Source organism: Chelmon rostratus, chromosome 19 (assembly GCF_017976325.1).
Source record: "Chelmon rostratus isolate fCheRos1 chromosome 19, fCheRos1.pri, whole genome shotgun sequence".
Taxonomy (NCBI): domain Eukaryota; kingdom Metazoa; phylum Chordata; class Actinopteri; order Chaetodontiformes; family Chaetodontidae; genus Chelmon; species Chelmon rostratus.
In genome coordinates, this window is record NC_055676.1 from 13307525 (window position 1) to 13326117 (window position 18593).

The 18593-nt window shown below is 41.8% G+C and overlaps 1 protein-coding gene across 1 annotated transcript; it reads right to left on the minus strand.

Annotated features, from left to right (window-relative positions):
• Positions 1-1604: 1604 nt before the first annotated feature.
• On the minus strand, positions 1605-17187 carry arvcfa (ARVCF delta catenin family member a). Its single transcript, XM_041960170.1, has 16 exons — positions 17167-17187; positions 13338-13514; positions 11587-12191; positions 9389-9867; positions 9118-9301; positions 8895-9012; positions 8326-8494; positions 7264-7281; positions 7042-7113; positions 5822-5949; positions 4719-4869; positions 4442-4634; positions 3931-4042; positions 3375-3462; positions 1909-1985; positions 1605-1697 (listed from the first exon to the last, which is right to left on the minus strand). The coding sequence occupies exons 1-16, from the start codon at positions 17185-17187 to the stop codon at positions 1605-1607; spliced, it is 2685 nt and encodes an 894-aa protein (XP_041816104.1).
• Positions 17188-18593: the final 1406 nt, after the last annotated feature.

Below are 18593 nucleotides of genomic sequence, written 5' to 3' on the forward strand. Positions count from 1 at the left end.
CTATTCCTGTAGAGTCACATTAGAGCAGGTTGCAGGCCAAATAACTATATATCTGTTAAACTTTCTGACTGTGTAAAGGATGTCTATTCCTGCTAGTTCGTTTCAATTTATGACTGCTGGGAGCTAAGCGTGTTTTCTGGATTGTTCCCCTTAAATAATTAAATAGATTTCTCAGTGTTTTCTGGCCAATGCACCTGCAGTTTGGCACAGATGTGGCCTCTGGTAGGCGAGTGGTTTGAGAACATGCATATCATTGAACTGAGTGCCAGACTTCTTTTACAGCCGACAAATGTTCAGTGAAGTGACATTCAGCCCAACGTGACCCACCCTTGTAGTTGCATTTGTATATTCTGATTAAGCTACTTTATAGCGCAAGTCCCTACACAGGGCATGTTTATCATTTTGTAGCCTGTGTGCACCCTGTGTGGTGTGACTAGTACTCAAAATTAGCCATGGTTGTGAACATGTGTACATCAGAAAACCACATGAATGCTTAACATTTTCAGTTTAACCCTGACGTGAAGTCATGTGAAGAGAATTATCCACTAGTCACTGCCTATAAGGATCTCTCAGCTGAAGTCAATGTTTTTTCTATCTATTAATTAAAGCCTTTCGGAAAAAATAAAAGTGGGATTATTTAACCGCCCAGTGGGTACTGTTTAATGTAACAGGTACCCACTGATTTAATGGAACAGGGCATAAAATTCATTCTGCAGCACAAAAAGAGAATCCAAATATAAATGAGAAAGTATGCACATCATTTATTTTCATTTTTCATTCAACAGCGCAATGCAAAAAGGACCACTGCAAAGCAGAGTTGTACTGAATGTAGGATCACATACCGGTATTAGCTAATACACATCAATAACCTTTAATTAATAACATGGGTATTACAATAAATATTACAATATAAATACCTTCATTTAGAATATTAACAGTCCTTTGTTACACATTTACAATCCCATTTTGCCTATCATGAAAACAAATGGAATAGAGAGGGTTTGCTAATGACCGCACAATCTAGTCTGACGGCAGGTTTGTCAGGAACGAACTGAATTCCAAATAATTTGGATGTTTTTGATGACGAGGCCGACGATAGCCCTAATCCTAATTATCTCAAACACTGACCAAAAATATTTTTAAAATGATTTTATGTCAGAATCTTCTTCAGCCCAGAATCTATGGGGGATAGACAATAACAGATCAACGTGTCACTTTAGGCTCTAATAGCTTGACAATCTAGGAGTATTATAAATGATCTCATACTTGTGTAGTAGTAAATTCAAACTGTATGTGTCATATATTCTTTGGAGTCATGATTCTTGCATATTTAGGCTATTTCAGATGTCATACAAAATCCATCATGAGTTTAAGACAGGCCGTATATCATCTTTAAGGACAAAATCCATCAAATCTATTTCCAAATAAGCTTCATAATAAATACTTGTAAATGTTTGGCACATTATTTCCTGTAAACAAAGGAAATCATTTTTAAATGAATGTGTTTCTTTATCTGTACAAGAATGATCAAATGGTACAAATCTGCATTTCACCAGTGGAAAGTGTCTCTACAGGATTAGGCTTGACTTGCCGTGAAGTCATGTTTACACCCAGGAGTCCAGTGGTGGAGGTTTGTTATCCATGAGGCCCACTGCAGGCCTGCCAGCTCTGATGAAGTGCTTTCTCTCACTTGTTGACTAGGTGAAGAAATATGCAAACCGCCGGTGTTACTCAATTTGCATTAAAAAAATCGAGAGCTACAAATCACACAAAAGTATATATTTTTTAAATTCGCCATATCTAGGGATAAGTAATAAAGTGAAATGAGGCTACATGCAAAACAATTTCTATGATTTGTCATGAAGTTGTTTTTTTAGATGCATTCAGTACATTCAAATGGCAGATTACCTGCAGAGTGTCTCTTTCCACAACGGGTCCCTTTCCATCTCCAACTCTATCATTTGGCTCTAAGCTAGAATATAAATCTGCAAAGGAAAATTATAGACATGACAAAGAAAGTACAGATGTAAATACATTTGTAGGGAGACCTTTGTCCACCAGCCATCTGTAAGCAGCCTTCTGGAAATGTTAAGTGTTATCATTTCGTACTATGAGCTCTTAAAAATTATCTCGTTAAATGGTTCGGTTAGGAACCCCTGGGTTCTATGATAGAAAGGGTTAGGTGTCAGTTAAATGTCAGCAAAGGCCAGATGTTGGTTAGCCGATTAGCTAACCTTGTAACTAGCTAACATTAAGTGTCAACTGGAAATTTCAAGTTCCTTGTAAAAATGTAGAATTTCAATAAACTAGGTTGGTCACCAAGCAGAATATGGTAAATATATTACTGTAGAAACAGATCCACAATTATGCCTTTCAGTTTTTATAGGAGACAGGCTATTTTATTTCAAGATTATTTCAAGTAGCTTGGCTAACGGTGGTGCTAGCTAACATTAATTATACTAGTAAGCTAGCGAAGCTGGATGTGGGATATCCTTCATTTTATAACTGTTACATGTGTTACTTAACTCAGTTCCTAAAATTAGATGTACTTGGCTAACCGTGCTTAAAAACATACAATTTTGAAATGTAGCGCATAAATGTAAATGAAGCAATTAGTAAGAGGTTGACATAACTACATAACTTTTACTACAACAGTTATTTTTCACAACAGGCCAGCCATTACAGAAGTTGTGAAAAAAGCAGCAAATCCTCGCATTGGAGAAGCTGAAACAGATGATGTTTTTTGTTGCTTGAAAAATTACCTCAGTAGTGAATCAATTATTCAGATTTATTTTGCATATAATTTATTTGCATTCAATTAATTTATTTGTTGGCCCTATATTGAACGCAAAAGTGAAAGTTCCAAATAGAACCATTTGTTTTAAAAATGTAAAATGCAAAGTAATTCAATATTTAATTAAAAGTAGTTTATCCCAATTTCCCCCCAAAATTCATATTTCAAAGGGAGTTTAAGATATGTTCATAATTCATAGGGAAGCCTTAAGAGAAAATCCCTGCTTTAGTGGGAAGCTAGAGGTCGCTCTTGACGTGGGAAAGTGGGTGCCCTTTTGGAGTAGCGTTCAAATGAAATGTGACTGGTGATGCGTGAGCCTGCCCTGCCTCTGGGAGAGACTGTTCAGGCTAATAAGCCAAGTCCCTGCACTGATAACCTTGGCAGCACATCATTGGTTTAAGGCTATGTTTCAGAAGAATATGGTCTGGAACCGAAAATGCCCATTTCTTTGTCCCTGACATGACAAGAACCACAGTATGTTAAAAAGCATTTTTGTTCCCTGAGCTAGAGGACACTTGTCTCATTTAGATGATGATTTAATAACATTTTGCTGACGGAATGCATGCAATGATTTTCTGACCTTGGTTTTTGTCCATGAGAGGCAAGGTGATGTCATCGCTGCCTTGTTTTCCACTCTTGGATTTTTTAGTCACTCCAGTTGTTGTTGGCTTGGAAAGACAAAAAGGATTACATTACTGGATGACAACCAAAAATTCTATTCTTTCCTGCTGTTCTAATTTTATAAATGGCATTACATTGGTTTTGATTAGACAAACTTGTACTCAGTCTTGGCCAGTAACACATCTTTTATTAGTTTTTGGATGAAACAGGAAGCTTAAAGCTTAAATTTATTGATCCCTTTAAGGTGTCTTGTGTCATGCTGCTCAGTGGCCTACAGCTTACTATACAAGCTTCAAATCCAGCCCGGGTGTCTCTGTTCCCACTCTTATTTGTTTGTGATTTGTTTAATAATTATGTTTCTTGACACACATCACTACTATCACTATCTGGTATAAAGGGGTTTGTATAGTCATGCCACATTAAAATAAAAGATGTATTGCTTTTGAAACCTTTATAGAATTCATTATGCATGATGACTCTGTCAATTGTCTTGGTCAGGAAATAGTAACAAATACCTTAAAGTGGCCCTTGTTCCACCCTGCCTTGCTCAGAGTGTTTCTCAGGTCCTTGTAGGCCCATATTGTCTGAAGCACATGGGAAGCTGCCTTGGTCTCCCGTGCTGATTGGCTGACAACAAGCCGTTAGACATTGTGGTAAACAACAGAGGACAGCTCTGAGACAGTACTGTCCCGCTGATTAAAATCCATCTCTGATTGCCCTGGGACATGATGCTTATAATATCATGAGCGATTGCATTGAGACTGTGTCAGTAAAAACAGATATGAAGCAGTCGCAGCAGCAAATACAATAAAACCGGTGCAGTTTCCTCTATCGTTTTTTTCATCTTATTGCTGAAAAAAGGACAGTATCTTTGTGAGACTTTTACTTTGGATTTCAAATTACAACCTGACCGTTTAGCAAGATGCACCATTATTATTCAATCCATGTTGCGATTCATTGTTCAGTTTGGAATGCAGTATACATTGGTTGTAAAGGTATGAAGTTTACAGTTTATTATTTAGTTACCTTGACTTGTTGATGGCCACGAGTTTCTGCACAGCATGACCCTGTATGAGAGCTCGAGCGTTCTCTGGGCTGTCTGTGATGATCTCGTGGATAGTGTTCAGAATAGACACCACTGTATCTCCCTCAAGATTCTTCGCTGGGTGCTGCTGCCCACATGGGAGGTTTCCGACGAGGTCCCTCAAAGCATAGCTCCCTGTAATGGCAGGGACAATATCGCAGAAATAGTGAGTGTGCAGGTGAAGAGGCACGCATGTAGATGTGAGTTACAAGCTTGCACCTATGAGGTCTTTATTCCTTCTGTCCATCGCCAGGTTGCGAAGAGCAATAGCCACGGCTCGCACCACTTTGTCCACATCTGAGCGCAGCAGCTCCACCAGAATAGGCAGCCCTTTCTCTTTTCTCACTGTGGCTCGGATGTAGCTGGACCACTACGTAAGAAAAGACACAAAACAGCTGAGTGAGGTCCAGCTTAATGTTTTAAAGAATAGCCATGCTTTTGGGGCTCCCCTCATATCTCCACCTTTACAAAACCACTCATCTCACCACAAGTACACAATAAAAATAAACTGCCAATGCCAATACACAGCAAGTAAGAACCAACTTTTACCCTCCCAACTGCTCTCTTGTGTGTGATGCAACTCGATTTCAAAATCTAAGGATTTTAAACTCCTTTAATCTGATCGTGGCCTTAACGTTGATCTTAAATTATTGTGACATTCATTGCACACTATATCTTGGCAAAGCACGTTATTTGACAGGCCTACAGATCCGCTCGGGGGACACAGCAGTAAAAGTGATTTTTGATCATGCAGGTAGCTGACAAAGTCAATCCAGAGAATGCAGTTAGATTAAGAGGATCAACCCCACTTCTCTCTCATTCTGCACACCTGAACGTTGATGCAGCCTCAGGGAAAAGCTTTGGGCGTGGAGGCCCCCATGTGCCGTAAGGGCCTGAGGAGTGTTGTTTGACCCTGCACAGTTGCAGACTGACTTAAAGGGTAAATCCAGCCCCAAATTTAACTGATATATTTACATCTAACTGATGATGATCATTTATTTACACTGCAGCTCTATTTTAAATCTCTCCTTGAGCTGAACTGAAATAGTAATGGTGTCATCAAGAGACAAATCCTGGATCTGCTCCATGGACAGTGTATAAGGGCAGTAGGACACTACGACAGCTGCCATGGAGATGTACTACAAATACACATGAGTAATCTATGAATGAGCCAACAAAGTGTCATTTGATAACAGCAACAATTCAAAGTTTAATCCACCAACTTGCCATTTTTATGTCTGGGATACACTCCACAACCACAACCCCTGTGTAAAGTCATGAGCGTAGGAAATATATAACTAGCAGCTATTCCGTCCACTCACAGCCCAGTGTCCCGCAGCGAGGTTCTGCAGCGCTCCTGCCGCCGCCTCCAGGGTGTTGTGGTTGTGACTGCAGGTGAGCAGAGAGAGATAGAGCCTCACCACCTCCGGCTGGTACAGCAGCTCCAAACCTTTAACAAGACAGGCAGAGAAAGTCAAGGGTGGCATTCAAGCTGTCGTCAAATGTGCCATCAGTGGCCAAAGACTTAGATGATGGTTGTTATTGTCAGTGTCACTGATGATGAAGCCAATCATCAATCAAATGACAGAGCCTTCAGAGGATGCCCCTTTCCTTCCCAATCATGATAATACCTGTATATCATCATACTGCTTTCAGTTGAGTATATGACAAAAGAATTAGCAAACCTTTTTTTTGAATCAGGGTTGTATTAGTGGGAATATGTACGTACATTGCTGTTTAGGTCAGTAGGTAGGTTGGTCAGTAGGAAAACATGGAGATGAATTTAATTAAACTCTCGAAGCAAGAAAATTACAACTCTGTCAGACTCCTGCAGAGGTTTTTTTATACCGAGCCAGTGGAGACTGCTGGATGGCTGACAAGTAGTATAAAGCTGACCTGGGACTGTAGCATGCTTGTCATTCTAATTTGCATTCACTGGCTGGAGTGTGGGAGGCATCAGCTTAGCTCTGATCTCTGTTCTAACAGCAGCATATACAGTACGGTACTAAGCCCTACAGTGCTATTGCGACTTTTCCCACAGTGTCTATATATAGAATGCATTTATGGCTAAGAACAGCCATAAGGCTTCACAAAAGGTACCAAATAAATGGATCAGTGTCCATGGGTCGTGAGGAATCTTGAGCAAATTCCTGTGCTTGCCAGAGGAAATGTCCCTCTTCTAGATTTGGCCAGATACAAATGTCAGTCTTTCATTTTGTTTTAGTAATGAAAGTCTCCTCAAGTGGTGCATGTGCTGATGTGTGGCTTCGCATTCAAATGATTTATCTTTCAGGCAATACCACCGTCATGCATACCAAGCAAATATCATAACACAGAGAGGTACTGATGCTTGATTATAGCTGGTGATGATATATGATGAGAGATCTTCACAGTGTAGCTACCTTAAATGTATTATTAAGATTGATGTACGTCCTACTCATTTCCAAACATCACTCTAATTCATTTACTGCAGCCTTTATTTGTGTTAAATTTACAATGTAATGTTTTATGTGAAATTGTTATTACATTTTTTAGTATATACCTTTCATTTGTTCAGTACGTTTTGGTAAATCCAATGTACCGTATTTTCTGTCCATAAATCCATTTTTCCAACCTGTACATCACAGACACATACATGCACACAAACAAAAGCACCAGTTTTCATTATAACAGTGCACCAACAGATAATGTCAGCAAATTCAATGTGCTGTCAAATCACAATGTTACTGCCATTAAAACATTCAAGAGTAACAAGCGCACTGACCTTGATTGAACCACTCCTCTGATGAATACAGCCAAAGGGAAAAGAAGAAAGAACAACGCCAAAGATTAAATTATGCTGGAAAAGGACACGGCGGAAGAAAACACAGAGTAGCTCCATGTGACACTGGGGAATTGACAGTATCAAGTTAATGTTTGGCTCAGAGAGGCATTTGTCAATTTTGTGCAATTAGCTGAAAGGTTAGCGTTGGTGAAGAGCCATAAAACTTTAAATCACAATTAACTCCAACTCTAAACTCTGTTGTTTCTTCATTAAGTTGTTTCCTGCAGCACAAACTGCTGCAGCCTGTTAATTACCGTACACAGGCTATAATTCAAATTGTTGTTTAGACGGGTCATGCATCACTAGCAGACATTTTTCCAAGTTTAAAACTCACTTGTTACAGTGAGTTGCATAGTTTAAAAATCACATAACTGATGTAACAAAGTATACAGTCAACAAGCTTTTGAAATCTAACACTCCTCCTGCAGAGCAAATTATATCACCAGCTCGTGCTTGTGTGTTGTTCTGAAATATTCAGGCTCTCATTGGCATGGGGGCAAAGAAATATGAAAGCTGTGCTGAAAGGCAAGACAAGCTCAAAGTAAATGAAGACGTTCTAACAGAGGAAATGGTTGGTTTACAGGGACACTGGTCGGTAATGCAGTGTAAAAAAAAGTGTAAATTTAGAAAACACATCCTAATGAAAAATAAAAATGTATGTATAAATCTGTGTGGGAGAGGAAGAAGGAATCAATACACAGTATTAAATACGTTTTCATCGAAAAACTGTAAGACCTTCGGAAAATGGCAACATCAGAGAAATCAATCATCTGAGTGGTGTGAGCAGCAGACGCTGTGCTATTTTAAACCTCTTTCATACTGAAATCTCAATTAGAGCATATTGACGTCTCAATTTGGAGTGTTCATTGTTGCAGGTATCTTCTGAATCTCAAGCAACACTAAGATACCGGAGATATCTAGAAATGAAATGACAGTTGCCAACCACCAGAGAAGAAAGTCAGTGTTTTCAATCAGCCCAACCACATACGACGGCCGACCAACCTTTGGGTCTCTTCCCTCCATGACAGTCGGGCTCATTCTTCTTCTTCTGGTGCCCCACTGACCGCAACAGATGATGGGAATGGGGCTCCTGAAATCTTTCCGCTCCGGGTATTTCCTTGTGAACATGGTAGGACAGGTTTCGCAGGATGCAGACGCAGTTCTCCACTGACTAAAGCAGAAAACGTCAATCAAAGATGTTATACAGAAAGTCAATACAGCAGGAGGAGTTAATATGGGTGTTTACACTGACTAATTCTTCTTCTGAGGAAATCACTGAGATTGGAGAACCTCGTCCATACTTCAATTAATGCTTAGCATTTAACTACCATACAAATAGCATCATTAAGCAGCAGTTCTGATTTTTTTGCCTAAATGTACCAGGATGCCAGGTTTGGTATAATCTTTATAAATTTCAACCAGATTTTCAGCAAAATTGTCTCATCTTCAACAATCAAAACTTTTGCTATTAGAATATGAAATTCATGTAGCTGCTTTAATAAATAAAAATAAAATGTTCAGAAAAAATACATCATGGTTTGAAAATTTATCAGTGAGATGACGACAGCGACCTTATTGTCAGTGTCCTTGTTGACAACAGCAGACTGAAGGGCATGAAGCAGCGCGTCCACCAGCCCCTCACACTCCCTCAACCTCTGCCGGGCCTCCGCCCCATCTGAGCTGACGTTCCTGCAGGAGCAACTTTGTTAGCAAACCTGCGAGACGTCGGTCCATCATAAAGTCAGCTTTTACCAGCTGTTTGTTCATTTGTTCCACCACAGCAGCCGAGGTTACCTCAGACACCCAGAGGTGTTCTTGAAGACTGTGGTCCACTCTGCGCTCAGAAGTTTGGAGGGGTCGACCGAGTCTTTCGTCCAGCCTGAGTGTGGGATGATGATCTCGTCAGTCAGCGTCTGAAGCCCGTTGTTGATGACGATCATCTTCAGCGGCTCATGCGAGGAGAGGTTCCACAGAGTGCCTGCACGGGAAACAATGCAAAAGCTGTACAAATAAAATGAAGGACTGCAGGTTACGGCTCGAGTACGAGTCAGGAATTGAACTGTACCTGTGACTAACTCTTTGACTTCCATGCTGGTACACTTCCTCAGGAGCCTGACTAAAGCCTGGATGCCATCACAGTTCTTGATGGCCATTTTGTTATTGTGGTCTTTTCCGTAGGATATGTTGCGCAAAGCACCGCAGGCCTTGCGGTGGACCTCAGCTTTAGGGTGGTCCAGTAATTCCACCAGCATCGGCACCCCATTCAGCTGGCGCACCTCCTGCTTGATGCGGTCGTTCTCGTAACACAAGTGCTGCAGGTAGGCGGCAGCATTGGACTTGACTGGGTCCATTGGGTGGCTGAGCATCGAGATCACCTCGTGCAGGTTGGGGTCTCTCCAGCGCGGGTCTCTGCGGATGCTGTCCAGGCTGACCATGCTGCTGCGTTTGTGGGGGAACTGCAGGGTCTGTGCTCGGCACATGGCCTGGAAGAAAGGGTTCAAGTTCCCCTCCAGCTGGGCCATGAAGGCGTCATCGTAGCCACCTCTGAACAGACAGAGAAAGTCACATATGAGTGTTGGGATCAGGACAAAAATACACAACCATCAATCTTGAATTTTAAGATTTGGATCACTGTTAATCAGCAGTTTGGGAAATGCACTAATCCAGATTGATGCTACTAAATAGCAGCCAATTATTACCTACAGACTGTAAACAGGTTGTGGTTTTACAGGGGGGTTATCTGCTGTACTATTTCCTGGCACAACAGCGACATTGCCTTTGGACAGAGCCAGACTAGCTGTTTGCCTCTACTTCCAGGCTTCATGCTAAGTTACGCTGAACATCTCCTGGCTGCAGCCTTATAACTAACAGACAGATGTGAGTGTGATTTTGATCTTCTCAATTTAATCATCAGCAAGAAAGTAATTGAGAGTATTTCCCAAAATGTCAAAGTATTCTTTTTGCATTGAACAGGTTGATTGGTGTTTCTGAGTCTAATAAACTGGGCTCCAGTGAGTTTAACAGCATAAGTGAGTTGCTTGTATCTTTTGCAAACAGCTCTGTCACTTTATATGAGCTAAGGAAACGCTTCTGGCAGGCAATAACAGGTAAAACCTCCTTATTTATCGACTTTGCAACAGACTGCCATTCCTGATTGATACCAGCTGCTACTTAACTGCTGTCCATCTGTCTTTCTATTGTCCAGGCTGACTTAAAGGAACGGGATAGAGGTGACTACCGGCTATGCAGCAACGAAGTCTGATGTATATTATTATCACAGCAGGTCCTCTGTGGTAAAATTAGCCTGTATTAGAGTGTTGATTTGTACATTGCTTGGATTTCTTTGTTGCTATGGCAGTACAACACACATGCACTGTTTTGCTTTCTTTACATTACTCTTGCTCCATTTGTGATCTGACACCATTAGCCTGGTGTCAGATCTCTGAACCCTTTCCACATTTCAGATTTTAAAACCAAATGGAAATTCAGTTGGACTATTTGGCAAATTTGGGACTACACATGGAGAAACATTTACATTTTGATGGTTTTGTGTTAGTTATTTTGTGTAAAATACAACTGATGGAATGAAATTAATACAACCCAGTTGTTGTTTTTTTAATTGATGTTTAACACAGCGCCCCACCTTTTTTGGAATCTGAGGTGTAAAATCAAATCAAACTGAAAGCCAGGTAAAATTGGTGTTAATGCATTGTGGTCAAATTCTTCTTACATATAATATGTATCGTAACCTGTGCCTGATTTCCATTTATACAAAAACTAAACTGTTGTGCTGTTGTTCATTCTTGCTATTAATGTCAAACATGAATTGATTTCTAGTGGCTGTCTGGTAGCCTCTGTTAAAGGTGATCTCATTATAAGGGACCGTATTGATGTTTCAGTGACACAGATTAAGTATCCTTTACCCTCCCTGTTTGATTTCTGGCCCAAAAAGTTTAATGGCATCAGACATTGACCTTAAAAATAATAAAAAGACTCCACTTCAAACCTGTCACAGAGGACAAGGTGAGCACAATCACCATTCTGCATGATGATACATTTTAAAACTAAAAATGTTTTAGCGTATGCTTTAGAGAGTGTGTGACAAAGCACCCCATACACTGAGAACATGTAGGCTGTTCTCAGTGTAAGAACTGGTCTGTATTTGACCTTACATCTAGGTGCCATGGAAACCACCTTAAAACCCATTTACAAAGTCTCCCCTATGGGATCATTTAAGTTTGATCTAATGTGCTGTCCTCTCACCTGGTTCTGGAGGGCTCCCTGAGGAGCTCCATGGTGGTAATTGGCCTGAACTGGTGGATTCCCCCTAGCGTTGGGTAACTGGCAGCTGGGTGGTCAGTCTTCATGTCCAGAGGGTTTTCTCCCCGCTCACTGAGTCCGTCCTCCTCTGTATGGCTGCTGAGGCCTGCAGGAGCGTAGCTGTCCCTGAGGAAGGGTAAGGTGTAGTGAGCCCCCGGCTGGAAGTTCTTGGAGGGCCAGTAGCCGTGGTGGGTGGCGCGGGACAGGCTTCCATACCCTGCGCATAAGTCACCCCCGATGCCTCTGTAGCTGTCAGGGATGGTGTACACTCTGCTCTGCCTGTCTGGGTTCACTGGCTGAGGGTCCCCGGACTGCGGTACCACCTCAGGTTGTGGTGGCGCTGCAGTTGCTGCGGTCGGTGTAACAGACTCAGAGGGTTCAGTGTTTGCTTCTCGATTTGGTTGCTCAATAGGAGTGTTATCTTGAACCTCTGGAGTCGATGTGATATCAGGTGTGTCTGATGTCTGGAGGCTCATCTGCTGTGTCTCCAAGGACTCTTGGCTCTCACTGGGGGCCTGTTCGGCCTCTTGTTCCACAGCCTTGGACTCCTATAATGATTGATGCAACACAGGCATTGTCTCAAAAGTCTAATGACAATCTGTTAGTCTTTAAAATCCCACACGTCTGAAAGGTCACAGGTTTCCTCTTTCCGATTAAATGCCAACAAATGGTTGTGTTTACAGTCAGAGCAGCAACCATTTGCTCTTAATTTACTCAGAATAAACCAAACATGCTTCCGTTACCTACAGCGTGTGCTTATCGCTCATCTAAACTGTACAGCCCACCCCAGCTCGTTTCTCATAGCGACGCTCAATCATCATCATTTCAGCAGTTCCCTGGCTTTCTGAGCCACCAGTAAATAATGAATTCTTCTTTCCTGCCAAAGAATAATGAAATCCCCTCGTTGAAAATGAGCGTAGATTGTAGTCTGATTAAACAACTTGAGGTCCAGCCACTTTAGAAGCAAGGAAAATTGTAGGAAATTAAATTGTCTGGTTTAGCAAATTGATTTTAATTTTAACTCCTCCTTCCCAGCAGAGTGTCAGCAAAGGCTGTTCTTTTAAGCACAAAAGCATGTAAATATGTAGCAACTCAATGAAATAGAAACTAATTGCATTAAATTTCACGGTACCACTGCCCCCAGAGGGCAATTTCTTTCTCTGCCAGTCAGTGCAACTGAAACTCAGTGTTATAGCCCCATCTGTTGAAGAGAACTTCACAGCATCTGTAAGGGCTGTTTCATGTGTGTGTCTGTTCAGATTTTCCTGCAGGATGCATGTATTTGCATATTCCTGTAAGCAAATTTTGTTGATAATCGATAAAAAACGAAAGATGAAAAGCTAACAGAGGAAGTTTCAAGAGCATCTGCAAAATCACAGTAGTGACAAATGGCTCTTGTAAGCTGATAATTAAAGTATAACTGAACAGATGAATAAGGATAATATGAAGAAAATAATGGAAAAAAAAACTTTATATCTATTATTTTACTTCTACTGTTTATCAGTCCTCACTTTTCCTGTTCTCCTATTGTTCAGATTTGTTTTTTGGAGAAAATGGCCACAAGAGTTTTCTTAAGTGGCCATTGGACTTTTTTAAATCTGCGGTCTTTTCCGGTCAAATCAAAACTCTGCTATAACAAACTGTAAGAAGTCAGAAGGCGGTGGCAAAGTGTGGCCAAATAAAAAGGCTTGAACCTCAGTGTCGGTCTGCTGCGGGGTGTCGGTCTCCGTGGAGCTCTCGTTGGTCGAGGTCATCACGGAGGCGATGGAGGTGGGCGTGTCCAGCTCGTCATTGGCAGACGGCGTATCCAGAGTCGCCTCTTTAGCCTCCTGGGACAGAGAAAGTGGAGGAGGCCCCTCTGAACTCTGCTCCTGAGCCACACACAGACACACACACACACACACACAGACACAGCAGTGAGTCACACGCTCAGCACCTCTCCAGCATCGTTTGTGTGCATTCTGTACATCGTGTTTACATTATGCAGCGCCATGAGAGCACACCATGTCATTAAGGCTGCCTTCGAATGATAAAGAGGCCACACTTGATGATGGGTTGTGAGCAGAGGCAGTGTTGAGTGTTCAACTCATTTCCACTCCATTATCATATAATTTGTATAATTTAAAACTTGAATGGTTGAATACATGACACAAAATGCCACTATACACACTTATTTTTGAATTAGATTAATATCTGTCTAGATATTTTCTCTGTAATTCATTTGGACAATCTGTCCATAGGAAAACAATACTCATGCTGGTTTAAAGCAGTTCTGTCAGTATGAAGAGTAGACGGCAAAGATACAGAGAAATATAATAAATGAATGAGAGACGCCATTTACCTCTAATTTAATTAAGTGCTTTCTCAAGTGTCATATCCTCGTGGGCTGACTAGGATGCATAATATATCAGTTCTCTCTATCAAATAACTGCTTTACAGTATGTTTATGATATAACAAGTAGATATTATTCCTGATTTATCATATCATTTGCTATATGCGTGCATGATTGATTTGTTAACTACATCTGCGCCAGAGTGTTTCTTTCATTTATTTCGGTCGTAATTTCTGAAGTTTCAGGATTAGTTCCTTTTTCAGTTTGCTCCAAGCCAATTTTAAAACGGATGAAGTTACCATCCAACTTTTTTTAAATGATTTCAGGGAGCTTGTTTGCCTCCGTTTGAAATGTTCACAAACCAACAGGCGGCGTCTTTCACCGATCAGACCAAAAATGAAGAGGTAGCACCAGGAAGTAAACACAAGCAGCGTAACATTTGGTAATAAATCAGCACGGGGTAATGCAGTGTTTTTCAGATCTGCACCCGGAGTCTCAGATACAGTTTAGCAGGTCACCTGGACTGGTGGGAACATCACACATTAGATTGAGATTCAGATTGTATTGCTATCTGTGTCTGCATTGGCCAAAATGAGCATTAAAAATACTGGTTATTATCATTTTTTATCTGCTTTTATCAATAAACCCAAAAGCAGAGCTTTCACCTTTGGTAAAACTGGCCATTTCATAGACATATGTATGTGCTTTAATGCCTCTAAACATGTGTCAGTATTCACCATTGTGTTATGTAAGCATGTATAAAAAGTGGCCCCTTGACCAGATACAGCAACACTGTGATGGGGCTTGATTCAAACCGTCCGTTATTGACACTAAAGTTGTTTGGTGTGAGTCCTGATTTTCCACCACTGAATCAGTAACCCAGCTGCTGCTCTGGTACAACATGTGGATATTTCTGTAATTTCCACTTGTTTATTTCGAGTAGAACTTGAATTCGCTTTTCTTTTCAACAAAATGGGTTTCATTAACTGGAGAGGATTAATTATTCAGCATCTTGGTCTGAGAAAGAACTGGAGGCAGTGTTTGACTGTAAACACATTTTATGCTGATTTTCTTGCAAACTTCACATCCAGTTTGGTACGCCTACAAAAATTTGCTTCGCCGCTCTTATGATCTCAATCAATATCTGATTATCTGATTGCAGGAGAGTTTCTCTAAAATATAGGACAAACAATAGCACAAACATTCCATCAAAACAGTTGGTGGGTCTGGAATATTCTGCTGTAGTTATAGTATAGTATAATTAAAAGGTTATATGGTGAAAAATCAATTTCACTGCATAATTTATGTTCCAGTTTACTATTTGTGTTGCTTATCCTCTCTCCAAATCAATTTCCATTTCAAGAAATATGACACAAATGCATTTAATCTCACCTGATATGTATCGCTCAATAGCACAGACACAATATGCTGAATGATATGCTACGATAAAACAAAACAAATATCCCCAAACTCTCTTCTTTCTGAGGCTGCGGCATTAAACCGAACAAGTGCTGAGAACTCAACTCCGCTGCATTAAATCGGGCTGCAGAGAACAGCTGAGTGAATGTGGAGGGAGCGAGCTCGATTCGCTTTTCAAACACCTCACCAAACACAAGAGCCCCCTCACATCCATGTACAAAATGTGTCGGAGGGACGAGGAGATGAAAGGGTCGCGCAGGAGAAATTGGCAGCAGGGAGACGATCCTGGCTTGAACACCTCTGGGGTAGGTTGATTGGATATTGTTAGGCAGCGTTAAATGAACGCCTGGCCAAAAGACAGACGGGGTTCTACCGTCCTCTACAGACAGCTTGATTAAGGATTTGGAGGACGATAATAGGCTGGACAGCGGCCTGTGTGCTGTCCCCGTCTGATTCAAGCTCCAGGGAAGGCCAGGCCTCTGTGAGTCAAAGCTCATTTAAATAACTCACTGCACCATCACTAACTAAGTGTGCTCGCAGAGCCAAATAGGTCGAGATGATGGTTCTGGATCTGACTTAGCTTTAAAACAAAAAACAAAAAAAACGAGGTATGGTATATAGATGTTAGGTGCAGCGATGCAGGAGACAGAATGACATGATTAGCATCTTGTTCCCGTCAACTCTCAGTATTGAGGCCAGCTGCAGCCGGGGTATTATTTTGGGAGACACAGAGTCTGATCTAATGCTGAGTGAGTTCAGATTTTGGTGACCAGCTCAAGGGCACAACGGCCACAAGCCACGACTCAAACTTGTCATTTCAGAAAGGGGAGATGATTTGAAAAATGGACGATCTCAATTGCAGTTAAATCAGTGGGGCAAAGTCATTTCGCAGTGGTCAAACTTGGGAAAAAATTCAGCTTAACAGGCAGTTTGTCTTTATCAAAGTGTTGGGTTGAAAGAGTAATGCTTCCACTGGATAATAAAACATGACATCAGCCCACTGATGTCAGAAGACATTAGTCACAACTTTGTCACAACTCATCTGCCCTCCACTATCTGTTGAATCAAAGATGTTCACTGTAAATTTACAGAATGTGTCACTGTACATTGTGAATCAGAACAGCACTGAAATGACAGGTGCATTAAAAGACCCTCCTGATTTAAGACTTTTTTCCTGCAGAAACACCCTCGTCCATTATGCAATACATCCTGTTTAGCCATAATCCAACCAGTCTGGTCCATGAAAAGGAAGCAAGGAAGGACATTCATCCTCAAAGTTTCTATTTGCAGCCTGGTTATGCACTGATCCTCAAACAGTTAAATGCTGCATGGTCAGATTTAATGTCTCCCTGATACATCATGGCAATACACTCACCAGAGTGTGTGCAGCATTTTCCCCCCGGAGGGACAACCTCTCCTCATAATGCAATCAAAGATTATCCCCCTTATAAGCCTGCCTATGCATTTGCACACATGCCCAGCCATGCGCTTGCACACACACACACACACACACTCACGCACACACACACACACACACACACACTTGATGAAGACGTTACCATCATGTCCCCATGCACACAAGGAGACTGCAACGAGCAGGAGTGAGAGGCAAGGAGGTGAAGCGATTGATGCCTCCTTCATTCATCATGACAGAGGCAGAATGCAAAGCTGTGGAGGGCTACAGTTCTCTGCAGGAGGAAAAAAAAACTGATAGGCAAAAAAAAAAGAGGGAGGGTACAGAGCAAATAGAGCCATTCCACCACACACTTACCTCTTTCACTTCAGCAGGCATTGCCAAATCTTTTCTGCTTCCCCACAAATGATGAACAAGACGCGTCCCCCAGTGAGACGTGTGTCTCTCTGCCTCTGCTGAATTTTTGCCTTGACTCTTCCTTTGAGCATCTGAGGCAGTTCAAACGTGAGCAGCCATCCTTCCTCCCAGCTCTCACTAGCACACGTCCGCTCTCTCTCTCTCTCTCTCTTCCCCCTCTCTCTCTCTCTCTCTCTGCCTCCCTCTCTGCCTCTCTCTGCCTCTATTTCTCTTTCTCTCACAAACACACACTAGACGCACCATGCACACATTTGCTCAACACAGACGTATTTCACACGTCCACACACACACACACACACACGCTGAAGACCGATAAACGCCGGGCTCTCTCTCATTACTGCACTCCTCCTCTGTTCTGTGCTGCAGTTAATGTGTGCGCTATTAGCAAGGTGCTGAATCAACTGTGTGATGCTGAGGCTGTGAATGGCTTAGGTAAGTGCAGAGCCCCGCAATCCCTGTGCTCTACCAATATTTTCTGGCAGCCTTGGCGCACAGGCAGAACACACACACACACATAAATGCACACACACAGACACACACCATTCCCTGTGGGCTCACAAGCAGATGCAGCTGGAGCACAGAGCAGCCCGCACTAGTTCAGTCCTGTGTCACCCATGTGCAGCATAATAAAGGGCGAGGGATGGGGAATGGAGGCACAGGAAGGTGCATAAACACTGTATGCAGCAGCAGGCAGAGGCACACTCCATGCTGAACCGACAGCTTCACTCTGCAAACTGCACAACAAATCAAACCCCCTTTCACCACCCATCACTGCCTGCCCACGAGTCTTCATACAGCACCAGCTCAGTCCATTGTCATTTGGTAGAAAAGCAAATAAAAGACATGAAACTAGATGTTCTAAACGGGGAACAAACACCCCACTAGCAGCTTGCACCTGTTTTTTAAGATGTCGTCACCGTAAAATTTTAAATCACTCATTGTAGTTGTCTTTTGCTCCTGGCCCTCTTTCGGCGTGGCAGGTATTACATCATTTTTTTAAAGGGGTCTGAGATCAGCTGAAGTGGTCTGAAGTAATCGCAGCTGATGAACTGGGACAGAATCTGCTGCTCCATGTGACGAATAGAAGTCCATGTCTTACTTGCTTTTTCAGTCCAGGACGTCTCCCAGTTTGCCACCACACCACTCACACTGAGACATCGATAATCCAATCCATCATAAAAATTATGTGCTATCAACCACAGAGCAGTGCTCTCTATCAGCTGTCTTTCTTATTGATTTAAGAGCACCTCTCAATATCATTGATCCTGGAGCATTTGGAAATCCACACTGGCCTCTGCGGTATTTCTTGCTTTGTCTAAACTTTGCTAATAGACTGCAGTTTGTCATCTTTGAATTTAATCCCCTTG